Source organism: Colias philodice, chromosome 1, assembly GCF_061535455.1.
Source record: "Colias philodice isolate Cphi_HAF_F1 chromosome 1, ilColPhil1 Martin Lab GWU primary, whole genome shotgun sequence".
NCBI lineage: Eukaryota > Metazoa > Arthropoda > Insecta > Lepidoptera > Pieridae > Colias > Colias philodice.
Genome location: NC_143086.1, coordinates 7789106 through 7813752, shown reverse-complemented (window position 1 = coordinate 7813752; position 24647 = coordinate 7789106). Strand labels below are relative to the sequence as shown.

Here is a 24647-nt window from a genome sequence, read left to right as displayed (position 1 = left end):
ATCAAAGTAAGTAAGTGGGTGAAAAAATTACAAAGCTCATGCAAATGTAGAGAAAATATGTATATACCTATACATGTTTATAATTTAATTTGTGAATATATAAATTTTTACATCGATATTTTTATTTCAATAAAATTACCAATCATTTAGGTATATGTATATAGCTTTCAGTGATATGTAGATACCTATAATATGTATGCGTAGTACATATAATATTATATGAAATGTATGGAAGGAATTGAGTTTTACATAGTTCGTCTATAGATGGCGCTGGTTGAAATTTTATTTATTTACCATTCTAATAGGAGACTCATTCCCAAACTATATTTACCTTTATATCCATTGAGGAAAACCGATAAATATCTATAAATGTCCGGTAAATTAGGTAAAGTTTAGTCAATTATCATTGAGTCGATGACTTCTGTGTATTTTTATCTACTTAGTAAAATAAATTCAATAGGGTTGACTTCTATAGAAACTTACCTATATAGTCTTATATTATCTGTGCCTATAGTTAATTATTACCATGACTTGCGTTGGACACAATATACTGAGAAATGGTATACTCTAAGATAGATATATTGGTTCGTCATACTATATTATGTCATCATCAAATTGCATTTTGGTAATGATGTGCATGTACAATCTACTGTCAACCATTAATTGGTAAACGTATTGTGTTACCTACAATAGCATGAAATCTATATTATATGCATTTGGATTAATTACTGTAACTCGAGGAATTGAATTGAATTTACTTGATAGCCAAGTACATATAGGTAATTAAATTTTGTTGTGGTAGGTAAATGTCTTGAACTACAGCCTAACTTATTTTTAACCCAATGAGCCCCAAGTGGCCCGATCGGTCCACGACACAATAGATTTTCTATTGTGTCTGTGGTTCCGGGGCCTGAGTTATTAAAATTATCTAATATTAGGTCCCTACCTAACTTACAATTAAAATCTAATTATTACAAAAATTCTTATTTTCTTCCAGTCTTACTAGGCAAATATTACTAGGCAAATATTATTTTATTTACAAAATGTCATTTGTACTAGGCAAATATTATTTTATTTACAAATGACATTTTGTAAATAAAATAATATTTGCCTAGTAATATTATTGTACTGGCAGTAACGATCTATTCCTGGCTTATATTTTGTCATTTGTGTAGAGTTATTCGTATAATAAAACGATCATACAAGAGTATCATTTCATAACAAAGAGTATCTTTTTATACTATTGCAGACTCCGGAACTCTAACTCGCATTTAAGCATAATCGATGCTCAACCGCGTGGAGGCATATTATACTTAAACTTGCCATTTCATAACATTGATACTTTTATCTTATAACTCAAATCAATTCAAAATAAAATCACGCCTATATCCACACCTTACAGTAGCAAATATCTAACTCCGATTTTAGCCATAGGCCGTTTTGAACGACGTCAATTCGAACATTTGAAATTAATTTCAAACAGCGAGCACATGTCATCTCGCTCTGTGATGTCAATTTTCGAGAACGCTGAAAGAGACAAAATGTACGAACCAGTTTGTATTCAGAACCACATGTGATGAGGTGACGGATGCGATTGGTGTACACTGGGAAAGAGGCGTGGCAACGTCGCAGCATCGTTTCGCCTCCTCAGATGTCCGACAAACTCTTGCAGTGCCGCGTTCAAATTTCGAACAGTTGAATGCGTATTGTAACTGTTTGGCGGCAATTTTAACGTGCCGCGCGACGTTGCCACTTCGCGCTTCGAATTAGGAGGTAACTAATTGAATTACGATATTTTAATACTCATGCTGCTAGTAGCGGTTGTCTTAAGTGTTATGCTGTAGTTATGTTAGTAGCAATGCCGATTTAATTCCTTCGCTAAATGCGTGGGTTGACAACGTGTTTAAACAAACGTTAATTTATTGTATCCAGCGAAAATAATTTCGTTTTATGGGAACTTTCGAAATATTCTGCGAAAATTTTTCATTACATTTTATTTAAAATAAGATTTAAAAAGAATCACATTATTTTGTTATTTTACATAAAGAGTGGATCATTTTTTAATAATATTCAGGATAGTGGCTACTGAATAGATAAGAACAGAGGTGAGGTTAGATAGAGCTTTTTTGACGATTTAATTTTATAGATAATAATCTCACTATAGGTCTTTTACAGACCTATTTCAGACACTGTAGTCCTTCACAACGAAAATGCTACATACTTACATATTTAGTTCGTTTGTAATAGTTTTAAGTTGTGAAGGTAAATAAATGAACTTTTTATTTTATTTCTTTATTACTATTTGGACAAATTTGAATTGAAAATTTGAGTTTAGAGTTTTGTTTGAGATTTTGAAATTTAAAAATTTGGATTATGAATAATTTAGCTAACTTTTTTTAAAAGTGCATATCTTACTCTGAGTACTGAGTAGGTACTTACTCAGCTATTATCTTATGTTCGTCTATACCCACTTATAGATGTCTGTATCGGTAGAGATAATTTTTTATTGTGGGAGGGAGTTAAATTGTATTATTAATCTGAAGTAGGTACCTATGGGTAGTTATATACTAGGTATATACCGATAGGCTTATAGTAGGTAATAGAAAAAAGAATACTTAAAATGTTTTTTTCTCAGAATAAAAATTTTATCAATAGTAAATACCAAACTTTCACCTGCTTTGATTTCTTTCTATGTAGTTAATTATAGGTCTTTTGTGGAAATATAAGCAGACATTTATTTATTTGCACAATAGGCGGCCTTATTGATACACAGCAATCTCTGCCAGGCAACATGGTAGGAAAGGAAATGTGAGAAGAATAAGGACAAAAATATGTACTAATGACATTGATTGCAAAGCCAGGACATATTATTACCTACCATGTTTTTCCAAACCTATTTCCATATTGCTATTTCCATAGTTTTATTATTATAACGATGTAGGTAAATAGAGATACAAAAATTATAATATATTGAATTTGTAGTGGATGTTTTCAGGAAAACAATTCATTTTGACATGGGATTTTTTTAAATGAATGTAAATTACCTATTCGAGTAGAGAATTTCAATTATTCACGTTATAAATTTTCACTGTTAATTTTTTGATGACGCAGTAATTTTCAGTGTAAAATTGACTTTTAACTGTCCCAAAAAATATTCCTACTACTAAAAAATATTCAATTTTTATTCACATAAGTATCTATATATTTACACAAACAACACACATCCCGACCTCAGATTATACCTAAGTATGCACCTACTACAAAAACACGAATATTACAAAAAGATCAAACGAAAAATTTCAATTCCACTTATCCACTTAACATTGAAAGAGTAAACAAATACAAAGTCGTAATTCAGGGAAGATCTCGAGTATTTTTGTTCAATTGTATTTAAAAAATTACTAGAATACCTACCTCCTACAGACATACATAGCAATATGACATAAGCCGAGTTCACATTGTAAGCGTACCTACACGAATTTAGTAGGTATATATACCCACAGTGTAAGCTCACTGTCCCATTCAGTAAAGTAAGGCATTCTGTTGCTGGATACCAACATGTAATTGAAGAACACTTACTGGCTTGTTAATTACGATGTAAACTCTTGTACTATGTCCCTTAACAATCTAATTACTCGTGCGAATGCAATTATGTAACAGCATACCTATAAAAAGATACGGATTATAAAATTTATTTCACTTACCATCTTGCGTTGATGTGGGGCTTAATGCCAGAAGGGTATGAGAGCTTTAAAATAAACACATGTGTAAAAGAGATTTGTAAGAATAGACGATCGAGTCTGAAACTGTATGAGAGTTGCCGCTTATCTTGAAGTGCTAAGCTGTAATTAATCTCAAGGCTTAATCCGTTAATTATAGTTTTCAATGGCAAATAGTTTGAGAGCTTTATGCAGAATTTAATTCCCTGAATACATGCTATGAAAGTGCTATTAATTTCGACGTGGAGTTAACATTTCGTAAGCTGTGTTAAGTGTCCAAAATTACAATTTTAATTACTCATGAGAGGTATATTAATTACGTCCATTTTGCAAACAGAGTAAAATGTTTAAAATGTAAAATACGGTATCACAATATTTTGGTTCATTTTCTGAAGAAGCTTAAAATCGTAATTAATCCGGCTCTGATTCAACACCCACAGAGAGTATCGAGTATCGAGATGCTTGTAAAAACTGTTAATATTATTATTACGAGAATTTTGTGTAGGTGTTTTTTTTTCTTTTTTTTTATTAAATAAAGATAAAGGTAAAGAAAAATTTATTTTTACTTAGAAATATTCTTCACCCTTTCATGATAATTGATATAAATATTATAATTTATTTTAATTTTATAGTCGGTCAAGTAAATCTACCTATTCCCTTTAAAAAAGTAATACTAGCTCTCCGACCGCGGCTTCTCCCGTAGTTCAAAGGAATTCCCATGGGAATAGGATGCTTCAATGCGGCAAAAAGTAGCCAAAGTCACTTTCTAGCTTCCTAACTAGCTCCAGGCAGCATAATATCATACAACATCTCTGCTACAACATGAAACAAATAAAAAAAACCACTTTGATACTTTTAATATTAGTAGCAATAAGAATAAAAAAAGAAATCAGAAAAGCTCTCACTTTCATATACCTATTGATAGAGTTTATATGAAAATCTTTGAGATGATCCTATGATCCTTATGAAAATACATGTAAAGTACCAAAACTAGCTGTTTACTTTATAATTTCAGATTCAATTGACATCCCTTTCACTGATACCTACATTCAAAGTCGTCCTAACTCCTAACCTTGCTATAACTTTACAAAGTTTTTGAAAAGCTCATGATGCAAATGTTTTTTTTTTCTTTCAATTTTATAGTCGTTCATTTTATAGTTGGGTATTTATTTTTCCACACTAATTCAGGTACTAAAATATAATTGTGTTATAAGGAACTTTACAATTAATTAACATAGCGATGACAGTAGACACCTATACCTACGTTTTGAATGAAAATTATTATTTTTCTGTATTTTGACTCAAAAGTGCTTCCAAACCAAGGTTAGTTTGAAGACTCCAAACAGAAATTGAGTTTATTTGAAATTTATACACAATTAACTAAAAATAATTTTGTCTGAATGTTAGTCAAATAAAAATAAAACAAGTGAAATAAAATTCAAACAGTGAAACTATGTAAATTGCGCTGTGAAATAGGAAAAAAATCCTCGAACACGGTTTGTTTTCGTTTCACAGACTGATAATAAACTTTTTATTTTTATTTTTAGCCATTCCTGTATTCCCTTCCTCGTTATCTCGTTAATAATTAAAAAGTTACTGAACGTTTGTTTTGATTTTTTGATGTTCACGTTCTTTTGTTATTTTTTATTCAATAATAAACAATTGTTATATTTGCTTCGAACAGTTCATTTAATTCTTGACATCATTTGAGTTAGGTTTTTTCCGTTTGATCGAGACTTGAAGCTGACTGTAGGTACCTAAACTCTAAGTGAAAAAAAATGCCGTTAATTGTACCTATAGCATGCTTGGGAGCGTAAACGTAACAACCAAATATGCTTTGATAGGTACCTATTATATTTTTTTCTTATCAATAGATATACTTAGACTCATTATATCGTGCTGCTGTAAGCTTACACGTTACCCGGGTAAAATATCATTACATTCCATAAATCTACATACGCGAATATTTTATGATTCCTCTTTGGTATTAACGATAATGGCCGGAATTTTACCATCTACTTTCAATAATATATTATAATTGTTATGTAATGTTAAGCCTACAAAGAGGAACATCGATAGGGTTTATGTAATGTCAAACTAATCTGCTTACCGCCAAGGGTTTTACCATAGCAACACCTTTGATTTGACGAAATACGCGAAGATGAAATAAATCCTAAATAAGTATAGCCTATTTAAACATATCAAAGGATTCAATATATAATATATTATGTACCTGCTACATAATGATTAAACGTTGCTTATAATCATTAAAAATACCTTTATTTTTTGTCCTCGCATATTCTACATAATCACAATAATCCATAATTTATGTATCCTTTGAATTATGTATTTATTTGATAATTTGTATTGTTCATGTTTACTTAAATACCTTATAAATAAATACCTACCTATATCGTCATAATTGTCACTTATTAAATAATATATTTTTTTCATACGTTTTATGTAAGTACCTAAACTAATTTTATGGTAGGTTTACTTTGACTATTACTGTTACTTGTCTCATCACATGAAGGAGGTACCTTTGACCATTCAAAAAGCTAATATATAATAGATAGGTATCAGTGGTAGCGTTCCACTGCAAACGATAATAATCTACTAACTTATAAATTCTATTGCACAGGATTAAAATGCTGCATAACTTCTAATAACATTAGTGTCGTAGATAGCACAGCGTTATCAGAAATAACAAGTCGCTCTCGGAAAGTTACCCCATTCTAACCGTTGGGTTTTCTTAGCAACAAGCGCTCAGTTCTCGCATTTCGAAGGGAGTGGTGAGGAGGGGAGGCTGCGAGGGATTCCGCCCAAAGGGGTCGAGGGCGTACTTTTTGCAACCCTCATTCGCGCGAATGCGTTGCAGTTGCAAATTGCGTACTCCAATATTTTATACATTTCCCTCCGTAATAATTTCGCTGTAAAGTGATTTGTATAGCTCTAAGCCCAGTGTGTGCACATAGAACTTTTTCAATGAGCTGTAGTGACAGTGTTTTAATGAAGCAATGTTTTTATTATGTGACCATTATCTCCAGGTAACGCCGAGTTTTAATTATATATTTTGTTAACGTTTTCCTTTAGCCGCTGTGCAGTGTAATTACAAAATATTAATTTCAAAAGTCAGCACATATTATAGTTCTATGGTGTACTCACTGTACACCACAGAACTATACGTACACAACGATATCTATAACGGAACCGAAACTTTAATTATATGTCGATAGTAAATAACGCGTATTGCTATTAATAAAACAGAACAAAAGAACAGTAAACGTTACGAGTTTATTGCACTTAATTTTAAAACCGAAACTTTAGAACCCCGATATCGAAACCACGAGTTACAACGGCCATAAAACTATTAACGGTCAGCGGTTAATAAACGCAATAAATGATAAAATTTTAGGAGTTATTTTGTTTTTGATTAGATAAAGGTTGAAACTTTTATGTACGAACAATTCCTGTACGGCTCGCTTTTTCTATTTTTCTGCATTTATTGCCCATCGTATTACAATTACGTCTTTATTCATAGTCACGGCATACCTAATTGGCTTTATTTCAACAGAAGGTAAGGATTTTTTTTAATAGAACCATTCTGGGATTTAGTGTAGAGAAATAAAAATGCAGAATGTATTTTATAAATTATGTTATGCAAATTATGAAAAAAGGTTTATTGCTTTAATATTTTCAAAAATATAAGCAATTGTTATTTCCAACCAACAACCAATCCCCAAACGGAATTGAGATAAAAAATATTGCGTTAATACTGCGTTTTATTATGATTAATTCGTTATAATGCGCGATACTTTAACAATTGCACCTGCTTATGAAAAACTTGATCGCTCCTTGGACTTAATGTACCACCCACTGCTACCGACCCAATAATATATAGGTACTTTAGTAGCCACATCTATTATAGTTTTGGAAAAACCGTCCATATATTACTCATTTCTTTTAATTGTCGATTGTCGAACTTCACACCCGCGTAGATACAATTCGTACCTATAATTTTGTACGTAAGATTTCATCCTGTAATTAAAAATGTCAGCCCGTTACGCACCGAAAGCGACGGTATGAATTACATTTAATTAGAATCGTATAATTATATTATTTATGACCAGTTTTGTCAGTTTTAATTAGCTATATCACAAACTTTGTCGGTTTTTGTGGGTATCAGCTCGAAGACTTTCAGTAGTTGCATTCTTTAAGTGTTACCATGACGGTAACACGTCTCTTGTACACGATAAGTTATTAATTAGTAATCCATGTGCATGTGGAAACGTGTGGCAACAATGAGTCATAAATTTTATATATTTTTTCTGAGTTGAAGTCTGAAAAATGCGTAGCTTTCATTCCGAGTAGAATAAAGGGCATATAACGGAATAAACATTTAATTTATGAGTTATTGTGAACAGTCGGTTAGTGGTGGGATAAAGCCACCGGGAGTTGATTCTTTTGGTGGGTTTTAATAAATTGTAATCGCACCAAATTTTGGGGTACAATAAAACTTGTGGAGAAAAATGTCAAGTTATCTCTATTAAAACTCAGCTCAGGAAAATATCCCAATTTAATATCTATGCCCTTCGAATTCCACCACTCCAATACTATCTTTATTATATTCTCTGTAATGTTATCTCTCCAAACTTACCTATAACATGCGAACTCTCAACATTAACGCCACGACCATATCTACCGAATTCCTGTGTAGAAATCGACTCCCATAGGTCCATTAATTTTCTCAATATCATTGAAGTTATACCTAACTACGTGGAAGTAGTTATTGAATTCCCGTTTCTGGCGTACAGAGCTATTCATGCAGTTAGCACGACAGCATATATCGCTCGATTGGTCATTTACGGCCCTGCAAATTGCTATATTAATTGCCTCTTTGTTACGCTTTGGCGTTTCGCAGCCTATTCATGGAATAATTCCCGTGTAAGATTTATTAAATTCCTTTTGCTGTTGCAGTGTACCGAGTTTACGTGGAAGTTGGTACGGTGCTGTTATTTTTGCATATTTTTTTATTCAAATTAGTAATTTTGAAAATTTTACGTGTTCTGAATTGGTATTGTAATAGTATAATTGCCTTTTTTTAACAGTGTGTTTATAACAAGGATTGTAATTTTTTTATTTTGCAGTTTTCAAACAATCTCTGCTGATTAGTGATTACAAAGGTATTTCAAATTTAGATTTGTTTAGGTATTATCTCATTGAAAGTCTGATGTGAACATAGTGTAAAATAAGGACGTACGGCTTACGGCTTAGCGTGGACGTGGCAGTCACGACTTTCGCCTTGTGTTTACGAAAAAATTATCTGCGACAAAGACAAAGATTCTATAGAAGAGGATATTAGTTTTAAAATACGGTTGGAACATCTTAATTAATAAATAAATAAATAGTTTAAAATATAGCCCATGGTTGTTCCCACAACTGGTAAATAGGCAGGATATGAGGATACAGTTAGTTACTCAAATCAAATAAAATATACAACAAAAACAATTAGAACAGCTATAGGCCTCCTATGAGGGTATAGTATAATCAAATTAAGTAAAATATTCAAAAACAGTATTTATTATTTATGATGATTAAGATTGTTCTGTGCGTTTTTTTATCATTTTATATTTTTACCAAGTAAAGGTAGGTAAATATGACTGGAACATAATAAAACCGGTATCGCAATATAAACCATTGAGTTTTAATATTTGACATAGCAGCGCAGGAGCTGATTACAAAAAAAAAAACGAAAAAAGAACTAAGTCCCATTGTCTCTTCCAATAAAACGGCGGCGCAGACTTGCACAGGAATCTTTAGAAAACCCATTGTATACAGATACTGTTTCTACAGTCAACAGCGAAGAATAATAAATGATATGCTAAGAGGGAACACGCTATGTGTTCCCGTTTATATGGAAACCATACAGTTTACAATTCAAATGTAACTTGCAGAACATATTTTATTGTGTTTTTCTTTCAAATGTCAGGAGTCAGGACATGCGTATACATATTACAATATTCATGTTGCCTCTCTTTTTCAACTTTTTGCGACGCGCTTGCTTATAGATACGAAAATTGTGCAATTCTTTTATGGAAAACTTTTAAAGAAAATCGATAAAATCTAATTTTTTATAAAAAGTAAAATGTTACTTCAATTTTCGATCACACATGATATCTTGTTATATCTAGATCTGTGTTGATGGTGAATCATATTGCAATCATATCTCATCACATATATACCTAACATTGTATGTTTTGTTGATTCCTAACAGGTTCCATCCATAAGGAATCCAGCCCTGATTCAATCAAGCAAAAACATAACAGCTATGTCTGTCCCAAACTCCGTCGAAGAGGGAATGATGCAAGATGAAATGAGCCTTGTTATTTGAGACAAAGAGTCGTGTCCAGAAGGCAGGACGGATCCAGAAACAATGCTCAAGGAGCGGGAGAGCTCGGAGGGGTCGCCCGCTACCCCTGACGAGTGCGCGGGCTGCGGGGGCAGGATACAGGACAGGTGAGATTACCAATTCAGCTGTTAACTGTATATTTATTAACTCTGCTATTGAAAACGTGGGACTACGTACGAAAGCATACACAAATTATCAAACATGTTAATGACAGAACAAAAATAGCTTGTTAACAATTAACACAATGACGACGTCTGTTATGGTATACCGTATTTTAATTATCTTCTAGCATGAATGTTGATTAAGGCTATATTGGGTTTAATTGTTTTAAGTTAAAAAAGATCAATACAAAAAGTAGCTACATTCTTAGCAATTCTTAAATGTGTTATCTTTTTGATCTTAGATCATTAATGCGTAGGATATAGCGTTCCTTTCCTGTTTTTTAAGTAAATAAATTGTTTATTGTGAAAATTTTAATAAATTTTACCAATTAAAACTATCTATTGTTTGATATTTGAAAACATTTGTACAGGTATTACCTCCTCGCCGTGGACCGTCAGTGGCATGGTTCCTGCCTGCGATGCTGTGAGTGTCGTTTGCCTCTGGACTCAGAATTAACCTGTTTTTCGCGAGATGGCAATATTTATTGCAAGGAAGACTATTACAGGTAAGAATTTCAGTGATCCCAGTATGTTCTAGAACTTTCCATTAAGATTCTTCCAGAAAGATTCTAAATAAATATAAGGAGTGATAAATTTAGATGTTTGTAGAGGATGTTTATAGGTATAAATCCTCTTATGAATATTAAAAGCATTTATGAAAATACCCTTTGAGTACGTCTAAAACAAAACAAGATTTTCACAGTTGTGATTTTAACAAGACGCAATTAATTAGACACTCATTCAGTGAAACCGGTCGAAGGTAAGTTATTTTATTTAGGTGGTTGGCACAGGTAAGCCTCAAATATCACTGAAACGGCGTATGTTCTCCCAATATTTAGCGGTTGGCGAAACCTTAATTAACCAGTCTCTGATGTTTTCTGCAACTGCGAAAGTGGATAGCAAATAGCGAATTTATTATATTTATTCAGACGTCATTATGGTCGCATTAATTATTGTGCTAGCGATACGATATTCCTTTAAATATGATGTATTTCAGGTAATCCAAAACGCATTTAACTACTTTTATTCCACGTTATGGAATATTGTATTAACCTTTTGTTTTGTGGTTTGCACAATTATTTTGTAAAAGAGCCAGTATTGGTTACACTCGTATAATGGAATTTTCATTTAATTAATTGACGTAACTTCATTATGGTTTCAGAATTGTTCAACAATCAACAATATTATCGTAATTGTTCAAAAATCTTATTAAACTAAAATAAGATTTTTGAACAATTACTATGGCCCTCTTCGAAATTTATGCCATTTTTTTATTTGTTTTATATATGAAAATTACCGTGTAGCCGTAAGTAATGCTTATCGTCAACGATAGCAAGTGATGATTACCCAACTATACAGTATACCTACTATACAGTATACATACAAGTGAGTCGGACGCACATTGTGGCAGTTGTCACGTGTCAACTCACGTAATTATGGTGAAGTGCGTTTGTGCTGTCCGTCAAACCGAACACACTTGTGAGTTTCACACACCTGTCGAACCAAATACTTTTTACATCTGTTTTTGTACTCGCGTCCCGCTACACTTTACCAGGAAAATGATATACGTGATACTATTTTGCACTTATGCACCTCATTTAAATGAAAATAGACGAGCATGTTAGCTATGTTAGTTATTCGAATTTTTGCTACGAAGATGGGATGGTCATGAAGTAATTGCATTTTCAAACTATTATAAGTCTGTATGGGAATACAATGTGAAGGAAGTGTGATCGTTTTTGAGCAATTCATTTTATTTTATTACGTACGTATTTTCAATTTTATTACGTACTATCGTCTTTAGATGGCTACATGTTGCGTTCTATATTGATCAAATTATATATACCTAATATAATTTGATCAATAGATTCTTTTAAATTTTACCTAAGAAAACACCTGCCTAATCAAAAGTAAACTCTCTTACATTTTTACAAAACATAAATATTTATCGACTGTCATCTCTTTTCCGATATAATAATAAATTTATTGACAAATTTCTTGACATAACCGCACCCTGAAGTTTGGGTTATTACACCATATGCCCTTAACAAACCGAGGGCCAGTGATTGTTTACCAAATTATGTCAGATTTAACCCCTAACGTCAACAGTGTCAAGAATTCCATATGCTTTCACTGATGCACACTAACCCCAATGTTTAAGCCACTATGAGCTTTAAATTGTCACACAATAATTATTATAACCAATAAATATCAGCAGCCCATATTTATGCGGAATACTTAACTTACAACTATGCAAATATTTAATCAAATAATAAACCATTCATCATTAACATTAACGATTATTATTTATCATAAAACATATATAATAAGCAATACCTACTTTGCAAGAAATAGAATACCAAATCATTAAAAAATATCCGGTTATTGGTCAATAATAATTATTCATAATTTAGAGCGTTATTTGATTGACTTGATTAATAAACTAATTCATAATAATAAGGCAATATTTCAATCGTTTGCAAATATTAAAACTTGTATCTATTTGCATAATAATTCCAAATAATTAATTATAACATAGTAATAGACATTTTTAGAGGCAATTATGCCCTGTTATTATCACAACGGAGGTTCATTTGTTCCAGACTTTTCTGTGTGAAGCGCTGCGCTAGGTGCGGGAACGGCATAACTGCCAATGAGCTGGTGATGCGAGCCAGGGACATGGTGTACCACCTGACGTGCTTCACGTGCGTGGCCTGCGGCAGCCTGCTGTCCAAGGGCGATGTCTTCGGCATGCGAGACGGCCTTGTGTACTGCAGACCGCACTACGACAGCGCATGCTTGGACGAATATTGCGACGAGGAGATGAACATGTATAGGTGAAGTACAGACAATATCGTCTAATGAGCGCTAAGCGTAATTAAACACGAGGTTCAAACCATAATTATGGGATGCTATTCATTATCATCCCCGGTGCTCACGTTGAATTTAATGTTACATTTATTTGATGAAATTGTTGTTACATTAAATATTGAAACGTGTTGTGTAGGTGTTGTTTGGTCGTCGTCAAGTTAATTGTCGCTTGTTAAGCTTTTCTGCACGAATTAAAGTAAATAATAACAAAACAGTTCATCGACATCTAAATGCAACTTTCAATTTTTCTTCTGTAATTCTCGGTCTTTAAATGTAGGTACTCTACACATTTATAATTTTTATTCGGGAAATGAAAACGCAAGCGTTCAATTAAATTCAACATATTAAGCTTATATTTGTACTACAGATGCCAAGAAATGCATAGTGAAGGCGATTCCCCGTCTCAGTACTACTCAGGTGGGCCAAGCCAAAAAGGACGCCCAAGAAAAAGAAAAGTCGCCCAAGGGTCTCCTGAAGACATGCAAGTACAAACCATGAGAATGGCGAGCACAGCATTAGGTAAGTCACGTTTCTTACTTACACCAAAGCTAAGCCCTGCGAATATATTTCTTCTGCGAATTTTTATTACAAAAACTTACTGTAGTTAAAAACCGTTTATTAATTATACTTCTCGTCTAATCGAAAGCTTCTTTTAGAAAGCTTATTTAATTCCCTCATTTCGTCTTAAATTCAAGTCTTCGCTATTTATTTTCCGTTTTTAGTGACGTACTACTTAGATGGCCACAGAGAATGAAAAAAAAAACCAGCCAAGTGCGTGTCGGACCACGCATAAAGTAGGGTTCCGTAGTCATGTTTTGTCACTGCGCTGTTTTGTATTTTTTGCATCATCATCATTAATGGCTATTTTTATTTTATTTATAATTTCAAAAGTATTCACCACAGACATATATTTACATGTCTGTGGTATTGTGACATAAGATACTCAAAACAATTTTAATTACGAGTTTCCGCGCCACTTTATTTACGTGAATGATTTGAAGTTTATAGGCCCAAGACTTTAGAAATTACATGAGGGGGGGGGGGACGACAACGGTAACGAGTTTGGCGGGCTATTATATCTCGCAAATGGTAAAGCTGGTAAAAAAGTGTTGTATGGAAACTCTGCCTCATTTACATAGACCTTTTTAACGATACCCCACAAAAGGGAATGCGCTCAAAAAATTTATTCAGCCCCCCTTTACATGTACCCTAAAAAAGGGTAATTTTCATTTTTTGTATTTTTAAAATTGAGATCCATATCCAAAATATCCTTGAACCAAGTTTCATGCAAATCGATCCATAAACGTAGAAGATATTGTACTGTGACAGACTAGGACGGACGGACTGAACGATCTTATAAGGGTTCCTTGTCGGACTACGGAACCCTAAAAAGCGAGCCAATAAATAAATATTGCTATATTACGAATGAGCTTGGGGAAATTTTCAGTTTTTGACAGTCGTTTAAAATTTATCAGAGACCTCAGAAGGGAAAACACGACGGGTTCCCCTCGATTCATCCCAGTCCGACCGTAATCACGACTAATGAATAGATGACGCGCTGTCAAAAGTGGTATCGTCTCTTTCCCGCGCGCTTTTTTCCACTCAGGATAGAATGAGAAAAGTAGGGTCGAAAATGTTCAGCCCGTTCTTGGGGTCGTTTGGATTATTCTTTGTAGCGTTGAAATACGAGGCACTCGTCGAGGTGAATTCAGGTTGTGTGACTTCTCGACCCCGATTAATCATTGCGAGCCTGAATGGACCATGGAACGTTACTTCGTTATAGCAGTCTAGACGCAGCGACAGTTGTATGCGATGTCACTACAACTTTTTGCTGCGTGAAGACACGGCTTTTACGTTTTGCATATGGACTTGGCACAATTTTGAATTTTAAAAAGTTGTATAGGTAGGTACCTACTCTCTTTTGATTTGTAACCTTTAAACTAGTTTTGAAGTGTCGGTTTATATTCTGATTGTATAAAACGAGTTAATGCCTGAGCTTTGAATGAGCGGCAGATGTAGTATTTAACTTATTTTAATATCTAGGTACCTATAATCATAATAGTTTTAGATATTGTAGAGATTTATTTTCATTCTCCTGCAGGTATTGAAGGTATCTTAATTTTTTTTGGAATGCTAAAGAAGTATCCCCTAGATAGAATATATTTTTATAATCAACATAAACGCTACAAATTAAATAACTAGGTACGTAAAGCTTAGCTAAAACAATGCTACACGCTTAATTCCAATGAATTTATCATCATTGTTATAATCAATAAAAATAATAAATGAATACAGATATTAAATTCCATAGACATTTAAGAATTTAAAAAAAAAGTGGGCGGAAATTTTCCCGCGCTATGTTGACAAAACAACGCCAGCGAAGAGCGCGCGTGACAGCGATAATGCAAACTTACTGACCCTTGAAAACGTTTCGTGCCCTATCTGTTATCGTGCCATCATTATGCTCATTTTGCACCTTTGCATAAAAACCCTATCGTTACTGGCCGAGCAGTCAAGATATTAGACTAGACTCAATTAAAAAGATACTCTTATCAATAAGCGCGAATTTTTGGCAATATGGATAGTAACTATTTGTTAATAACTGGGTATTTGACCTTGATGAATTTGGCATAAACATGACTTACTCTAAATCCAGACTTAATATTCGCTTATCACGCTTATCTAGGTAATAAGGCAATCTTTGTTATTATACAAAAAAAAAAACTTTATACCCATTAAAGTTTACAAATATTCAAAAACTACTTACATCTGTGTCTCGAAAGTATATCTTTGTATCAAATACCTAATAACTAAACGTCTTTAAACTACAAAGAAACGTATGCAAACAAAGTAACACACTTCGCTTTCCCATTAACAATCAATTATAAGAACATAACTGTGGACCTCCCACTAGCCCAAAATTTATTAATAATTAGGCCATCACCTTCGAACAAAAGCAGATGCACGTTGTATTACGCGAAACCGGGACTATAAGTTAAGTCGAAATTTTAATTAACGAAATTTAATAAAACTGTGTAATAGACCAAACGTTGCGTGGAACTAGGAACGACATTCTTAACTTTATCTGATATCTGATCAACGAATAGGAACAGAAAATTGGGTATTCCTTTTAAATTAAAGTTAACTGTATAATTAAATACGGTCATTAAGAATTTATGCGATTATTGGAAGTCCGATTTAACTTTTGTCGATCTAAATATACATAGTTGCGGTTGCTATTATTGACTAGGTATTTGTATTGGTGTACTAGGTATATTATTATTATTTATATTGCACAAAAATGATTAAAATTGTTTGTTGTTTTTGGTAAATTTGAAAACTTCAGTATTTTTTAATTAGACAGAACTTCGAAAAAATGGTTTTGTGAAAATTATAGTTTGCCCTAATAACATTAATTCACTTACACTGAAATGTTAACTATTAGACAATTTATTTATTCTTTATTTTATCATTTACTAGCTTTCCGCCCGCGGCTTCGCCCGCGTTTTCAAAGAAAAACCCGTTCCCGTAGAATTTCCGGGATAAAACCTAACCTATGTCCTTTCTCGGGTATCAAAATATTTCTATACCAAATTTCATGCAAATTGGTTCAGTAGTTAAGGCGTGATTGAGTAACAGACAGACAGACAGAGTTACTTTCGCATTTATAATATAAGTAGGTATGGATTCTCTTTTTCATATTAATTTTATTATTTGTAAGTGATTTGTAAGAATGTTGTAAATTATTGTTAATAATTTTTTAAACGTAAACGTTATAAATTTTCTTCAACAAACTTTAAAATGACCAAGAAAAAACTTCAAATATAATATAATAAATACACTGACAAGTTTATTTCAACTAAAATTCGTTCAATATCAAAAGAAAAACAACAAAGAACATTCTTATACATTTTTCTGCAAATTTTTCTCAACTTTAATTAATTTTATCGATAACAAGAACGGAAACTGTTTTTTAAAAGACGCTTTGTAAGAAAAAAGCATAACTCACAAACAACTTTCCATTAATTAATAAAGTTAGTTAATATTTATTCTTTGGACATCATTTACGTACCTTTATTTTTGCTATGTTGCAACAAGATGAAAAATAATAATCATTTTCCGACTCTATATGAAATATCTAACTGCAAGTAGGTTCCTTCGTTGCTTAGTGCAAGACCAACAAAAAAATCAATTTATATCTACAATAAATTGCATGCTGTAAATGTAATGTTATTTTGTTTTTACATGTTACATCAAAAGATTAAACGATAAATAAATGGAAATATTAGTTCATTTTCCAAACGACCTGTACAGTTGTAACGTGTTATAAAGCCCGGCATTTTCATGTTTACATTTATCTTGATTAACCTTCCACCCACACTGCGTTAAGAATTAATCGTGTCTAAAGAGCCGCCAATACAAAAACTGTATTCAATATCATCAATCGTTTGACTTTACAAAGATAGTTAAATACCCAGTCACCTGTCGTGCCACAAAAACTACGTTTCCGTTACTTTCTTTTTAATCAACAAATTAATAATTAGCTGTGTATACTATTAGTTGTAATTAATTGGATTATGTTCAGTTATTATAGCCAGTGAGCGCGATTAGTTATATTTTATATCCACGTTTGTGTGAATGTTTTCCTTAAGCGAGTGTAAGGCAAATAAATAAAAAATGTTATCGTAATTAAAATTTATGTCAATGTTTAACCACAGTAAACGAAACAAAACTTAATAGGATTAAAAAGTGACGTAGTTTTTTCGCTCTACATAGAAATAAATGAGCTTGTGGAAAGTTCAAGGTGTCGATTTATAATACAAATATTAATGCTGCAATTTCTTTGCGAAGATGTGAAATATAATAATATTAAAAAACCACTTAAATCAAAGTGCGTAAAAAATTACACATAACATTGAGATTCATTTATGGAAGTAAATAAAGATTGATACACATACATGATAAAATTTTGTTTCTATTTATAAGTGACTTGACGGACGGCTTTCGTTTCACATCAATAACTCTTTACAAGGTTTACCAAAAATTTATGAGACTTCGTGTCCGAAGTTATAGAAAGAAGCGGATAAAATCAATAAAGGCGCCGCAACAAATATTATTGAAAAAAAAATAACATCAAAATCTGATTAGTATTATAGCTCTGATTCCCATAGGTACCTAGTATCTATCTACCTACCTACCTGATAAAAATCTCACTTATTGATGACATATGAATTCGTAAAATCAACTTTTAATTTAAATAATAGATAATGACATATGTAGAAATTTCGTAATCATTAGCAAGAATTTTTAAATTTTCAACACAATGCAAAGTCCTTAAACTAATCAATACACAATTGAAATCAGAACAAAGACCGCGCACCAACTTATTTTCATAATTTATACACGCTAGTTCTCGTCAACGAGGGCATAACATTGGGGCGCCTGTCGGCGCAATAAAACACGTATGCCTCTAAAGCTCCTTTATTTTTTTTATAACCAGTCATTAATATCGAAGCCTTTACGACCGCGATGCTTTATTACTGGATTTTCGAGAGTAAAAAAGAACACTTTTACGTAAAGTCGGTAACATGTTAATTCGGCCCATAAAATGAAACATCAACATCCAGTCGTTTGAATCTAATTCGTCAATTTTATAGCGTGGATAACTGCTCTCGATAGCGACATGTTATCTGAGTTCTTAAATCGAACGGTCACGTAGAATTTATAATTATTCGGTATATAACTTGTCCCTTACAGATATACTTATATATATGATATGTATTTATAGCTCTGATTCCCATCGATTCGAGCTTGGTTAATCTTGGTTAATCTTTATGTTAATACTTGATTATGGTTGGAAGACTTATTTAGCAATCATATAATTCGAACAGTTATTTTAAAGTAAAGTCAATTTTAATAATATCAAGAATTTAGAATGTTGACAAGTACTTGCGAAGAGTAAATTAAAATTGAAATTTAAGAACGAACAGATAATGTTTTTTCTGTTATTTCTTATGAATGATTTGCATCCAAAGGCACGAATTTTTATTTAGAACGTTGCCAAATCTAGCGTGTCGCCTGCGAAGCCACATCCTATAGGTTTTTTCTTGGTGACAGGAAATTTAGATCGACGCTACAATTGTAGATCCGGTTGTGGTAAACTATCGCGGAGTAAATTGTACCAAACTTTTTAAGATTTCAGAAGGCTCTTCGCAGAATCAATAGACTGTATCGAAAAAAACTGCACTCTATTTTTTATTTCAATTTCTCTTTAACGTGAGGAATTATGATTTTTTAAATGCCAGTACCGGTGCCCTAATAACATCTTTAAAGAACTTTGAAACAGAACCTTAAATTATATTTAATTTGAATGAATAAATTTATGAAATATGATGTATCATTCTGACGCAGTACCAAACTATTATAAACTAACTGGATATTACATTATCTTAGGTGCAGCGCTAATAGACATTAACAAAATGGACCTTAATTATTTAATAGCATTTTACAATTCCGATGTAAATTGATAAAACAAAAGCTGTCTAAGTTTTGGATTCCCTTATCGATCCTACATTTACGTGCGAGGCACCTAACCATCACTTATATGCCTGTCAAAACAAATAGCACGAAATGATAAATGCGATGATAATTTGACATGTTCTTGATTTCCGACGATACCACAAAACAGTGGAGCTAAAAATACCATTTATTAAATGTTCTCCCCAACTAAATTGAATTCGTGATAGTAACGGGTGGGATGACACAGGCTGCACGCGGCCTATGCGACCAGCGATGCAAGGAAATATTATTATTATGAGGAAATTAAGTGTGCTTAATAGAAGGCAATTATAGTAGTACAACTCTTGAGTACTACTATAATTGCCTTCTATTAAGCAACAAGTTGCATTGTCTACTGTTCAAAAGTTTTGTTCGTTTGATCAAAGCCGTCGAAATAGGAATTTCAAATAAATATTCCCGATATTTTAAAACAATACACCTCGAAATAAATAAGACTTAAATCCGAATAAATGCAAATAAATCAAGCCTTATAATATTGTTTCATAGTAAAAAGTCAAGAGTAAAAGCCTGTATAATATGAAACAAATAAAGAATGTTAAATAAAACTTTACTCGTTCACCGTTATAAGGTATTAAGGTATTATTGAAGATAATAAGTAACCGAGAAATCTCGAGCATCTGTAATAAACACATCAACATTGCACTTAAACCTTGTTCAATGAATAACATCGGACTGCAAAAATATTTAATTTTCTATATCATTCGTAGTTTCTTTAAGGATGGAATTCCATTATGCTGTAACTTTGGCGTAATAATATTTTATTACTTGGAAGGTTTTTTAAGCATGATATGTATGAATATTTTTGGTAGCTTCTCTAATGTAAACAGGTTGATGGATTTTAGAGATATAGAGATATCGTTAGATTCATTTGATTGTGGGAGTGACACTGAAATTTTCTGATGGTAAATGTTTTTTCAAATATGAATTTGATGTATTTATTATATTTGATATTTTCCGGCAGTGGGGTTGATTTTTGAGTAACTTTTCGTAATTTAAACTATCGGTTGTTGTATCTACGTATAAATTTTTGAAACAAATTGAACAAATGAGGTCTATAAAAAAGCGAAAAATAAGAAGTAGTTACTGTGATTTTTGTCTATTTGGTTTTCATATAAAAAAAATATTGTGTGGTTTTATGAAACCACGGTAAAAGTGAAACTGTTCGAACGGTTCCGAACACTGCTTTGTGTAGCGCATGTCGCGTGACGATCGGCTGCCGAGTAGGTATACCTACTCGGCAGCCGCGATACACGCGACATGCGCTACACAGACCAAAAAGTTTGAGACGATGTAATAAAAGTTTCACTTTAAAATTGACTATTTAGGGTCTAAAACCTTTTTATATAGGTATTAAAGTTCGGAGTGAAATATTATAAATATAATATTATTTTCATTCATTTTATATTCATGTCATATAATGGAGGATTTGCAGGCTTTTATTCCAAAACGTGTTATCCAATTATTCACTGATCAAAGTTCAACACAGAATACTTCTACCGATCGGAGTATTAGTAAACAATATCTCAACTAGTTGTTCAGTTGATCAAATGTATTGTAATTAATACGAGTTATTTCATCAATAATAATTGGTAATTGTTATTACATTGCTAATTTGTAATTGAAAATGTTTTGTTGTTTAAAATGTAACAAATTATTGAACATGGAGTTTATTTAAATAATTATGACATACTTATTGGAAATTGGTTATAGATTTCTTGTGCCTTTTTTACAATATTAAATCGAATCGAAAGTATCCAAATTTCCTAGTTTGTACTATTATGATATAATAAATATATATAGATTGGTACCTAGCACTACAACATTTCAGACTATAACTTTATTTGATTTACATTTTCGATGTATTACAATTATTGTAATGTTGTTGTATGAATAATGTTTTACTTTTCTAATACGGCAACATTAATAATTGTGCTTCAGATATTCTAACATATACGTTATACTCGTACGTACAGTACTTTTAGGTAAGCACACTAAACCTGACGTAATTGAATCTCCAGCATAAAGGACTCCTCGTTGGCCTTTAGCCGGCCAATATCAAGTAAGCTGTGCTCCGCGGTTTTACCCTCAGTGCTCCGCTCCTGTTGGTCTTAGCGAGATGATATATAGCCTATAGCCTTCCTCCATAAATGGGCTATCTAAGACCGAAAGAATTTTTCAAATCGGACCAGTAATTCCCGAAATTAGCGAGTTCAAGCAAACAAACTCTTCAGCTTTATAATATTAGTATAGATATTGTCTCTTTGTTGCAGATATCCTACACCGTGGCGACTTATCCTCTTCCATGGAGTCGTTGGCCTATGACTCGTCTGTGGCATCTCCCGGGAGCGTGTCCAGCCACACGCAGCGCACGAAGCGCATGCGCACGAGCTTCAAGCATCACCAATTGCGTACTATGAAATCCTACTTCGCAATCAACCAGAACCCTGATGCTAAGGACTTGAAGCAGTTGGCGCAGAAGACGGGCCTGTCGAAACGGGTATTACAGGTAAATTTATTTTTTTAGCAGTGTTTATTTGTTGAAATATCTAAATATAACAATAAATAAAGATCTCTGAGGAAAGATCAGATAGAGAACCACGATACAAAGTAGATATTTAATGCTCTGATAAGATATCAGATATGTGTATTCCGGGCGGCTCTTAATAGAGCCATTTTTAATGAATTTTTTAAAAATTTGTATCGTGAATATCTTCGAAAAAATAAGCTATACTTAATTAAAGTTATATCAAACAATATATGTGATCTTTTTTAAACAGGTTTGGTTCCAAAACGCCCGCGCAAAGTGGCGTCGAAACATGATGAGGCAAGAAACAACCGCTCACGGCCAGATGACTCCTAATGGCAATGGGGCTCACGTCAACGGGAACCTGGTGGCTGGCTCTGTCCCACCTAACGTGGGCCCCATGATGATACCAGAACCACTCCAATCCATTGAAGACCTGCGCGTCCATACACCTCACCCGATGGCTTTCAATGAGATGTACTGACATTCGTAGATGTAGTCACATAATACTGAACTCAGAAAACTTTTGTTTGCACCTTCCCGTAACTAAATAGAAGTATGTGAAAACTGCACCTTAAAATAACCGTATAGAAATCTAATTTTGAAATATTTTCTTAATCTCGCAGCCTTTCTTTAACTGCGTAGTTACTAGTTATAGGAAGGTACATGCGACCCCTATTATTATCGTAAACAAAGTAGATATTAATATGATGTTGTATAATTAAATTATAAACCAAATAACTATATTCTGAAATTGTTTTAAGTTCCACGTAGATATTTATATGGCAAAGTTAATTAAGTTCAAATTATTACGTAGCTCTACTATTTATTAAGTTTAAAAATAATCGATTCTTTATTTTGCTCCTAAGTTATTGTTATCTATTATTATTAAATGTATGTGAAAATGTTTTATTTATAGTTAGTTTTAGAGTTAGTGTATATTGTATAACTACCGAATTATGCATTCCGTAGACTTAGTATAAGGTTTTATCTCTATGTAAATACAGTGATACTAGTCAAACTTGTAGTAAGTAGGACTCAGAACGTATATTTCTATGAATACCCATGGATATCGTATAGATAATAACAGTAGTTACTGAACATATCTTTAATATAAATTATATATATGTGAGTATGAAATGGCGAGGAGGTATATAAATTAAAACTACTATCTACTATCGATTGATATCTCTTTACTTTTGACAAGGTGGTTTAAGATAATTTCCCAACTATTGATATGAAGTAAGAGATACAAAGATTCTACTAGTATAGGTACTCGCAAATCGCAATCATATCAAATTATACTATAGGTCATTTTTTCAGTTCCTTTTTTGCTTTCTAATAATTTCTGGCAAAGTTTGTGACATGTGTTATTTTACTTGTGATTAAAATAATGAAAATGAGTATTATTTACGATATTTTAGAACTAGAGCTCAATAAAAAGAGGCATGAGCCATTACCCGTAGATTTTAATCGTTTAAAGAAAATAAAATATCTCGTGACATTTTAATTAAGGTTACACAAGATTGGTAGACCAATTTCATAAATTAATATGTTTCCCGGATTTAAACATTTTAACAATTATAATAGGTATAAAATATCGGTTCTGAATGTGAATAGTTTTAACGTCATCACTTATGTGGTTAGCATTAAAAATAATTCATTTATGAAGCAAATGGAAATTAGTTATTACCTGGAAATTGTATGATATTCCGCACATTTAAACCTAAAACAATTAATTGCGAAACCATTAAGAATTCACGTAAACAACACTTATGCGGTAACAGATGAGTTGCAAAGCTTCGTAAGTCTTTTATTCTTAATTCACTTTGTGTTTATTAAATTTGCATTTTAATTAAACTTGTTCATATATTGTTATACTTGATTTCGTTTACGTTCTTATTATTATTGTGTTGTCGTGATGCTATAAAAGCGAACGATTGCATAATATTGTAACAAAAAGCTTCATAACACACCATTTTTATGCGTAAAAACACATAAAAATGGGTTAGTCAGTTTATAACTGAATGAAATCGATTTTTACGACCTCTGATTATTCGATTTGTCTCCGCTCCAAATAGCTGAATATTTAAAACCGAAAAAAACAAATCAATTAGACCTTAATGTAATTCAAGTTTTTTGAACGAGTTAGCGTACTCGAGCATCCGGTATGTAGTTGCAACACACCTTATTCAGGTTTTTAATACGAAATATTTGTATCAAAACAATATGCCCTCATAAAGCTGTATGCTCACTTAGTTCGCCACAAGCGGTGTGAAAGCTTTGGTTAATATCGGCCGCAATCTCTAGTGAATACCCGCCTTTATAATTTGATTATTTTTTATAAAAATGTATCAATGTTTTGTGTGTAGGTACTCTTAAAT

General features: G+C 32.5%; 1 protein-coding gene and 1 long non-coding RNA gene across 2 annotated transcripts in view; one reads left to right on the top strand and one right to left on the bottom strand.

Annotated features, from left to right (window-relative positions):
• The window catches only part of LOC149491209 (uncharacterized), a 445824-nt gene that overhangs the window by 188137 nt on the left and 233040 nt on the right, over positions 1-24647 (bottom strand). The gene's annotated exons all lie outside the window — the stretch shown is intronic.
• On the top strand, positions 1664-23414 carry LOC149491220 (LIM/homeobox protein Lhx2-like). Its single transcript, XM_089699141.1, has 7 exons — positions 1664-1773; positions 9994-10235; positions 10661-10795; positions 12893-13126; positions 13528-13679; positions 22010-22245; positions 22517-23414. Exons 2-7 carry the CDS (start codon positions 10153-10155, stop codon positions 22745-22747), a joined length of 1071 nt encoding a protein of 356 aa, XP_089555267.1. The 5' UTR covers positions 1664-1773; positions 9994-10152; the 3' UTR covers positions 22748-23414.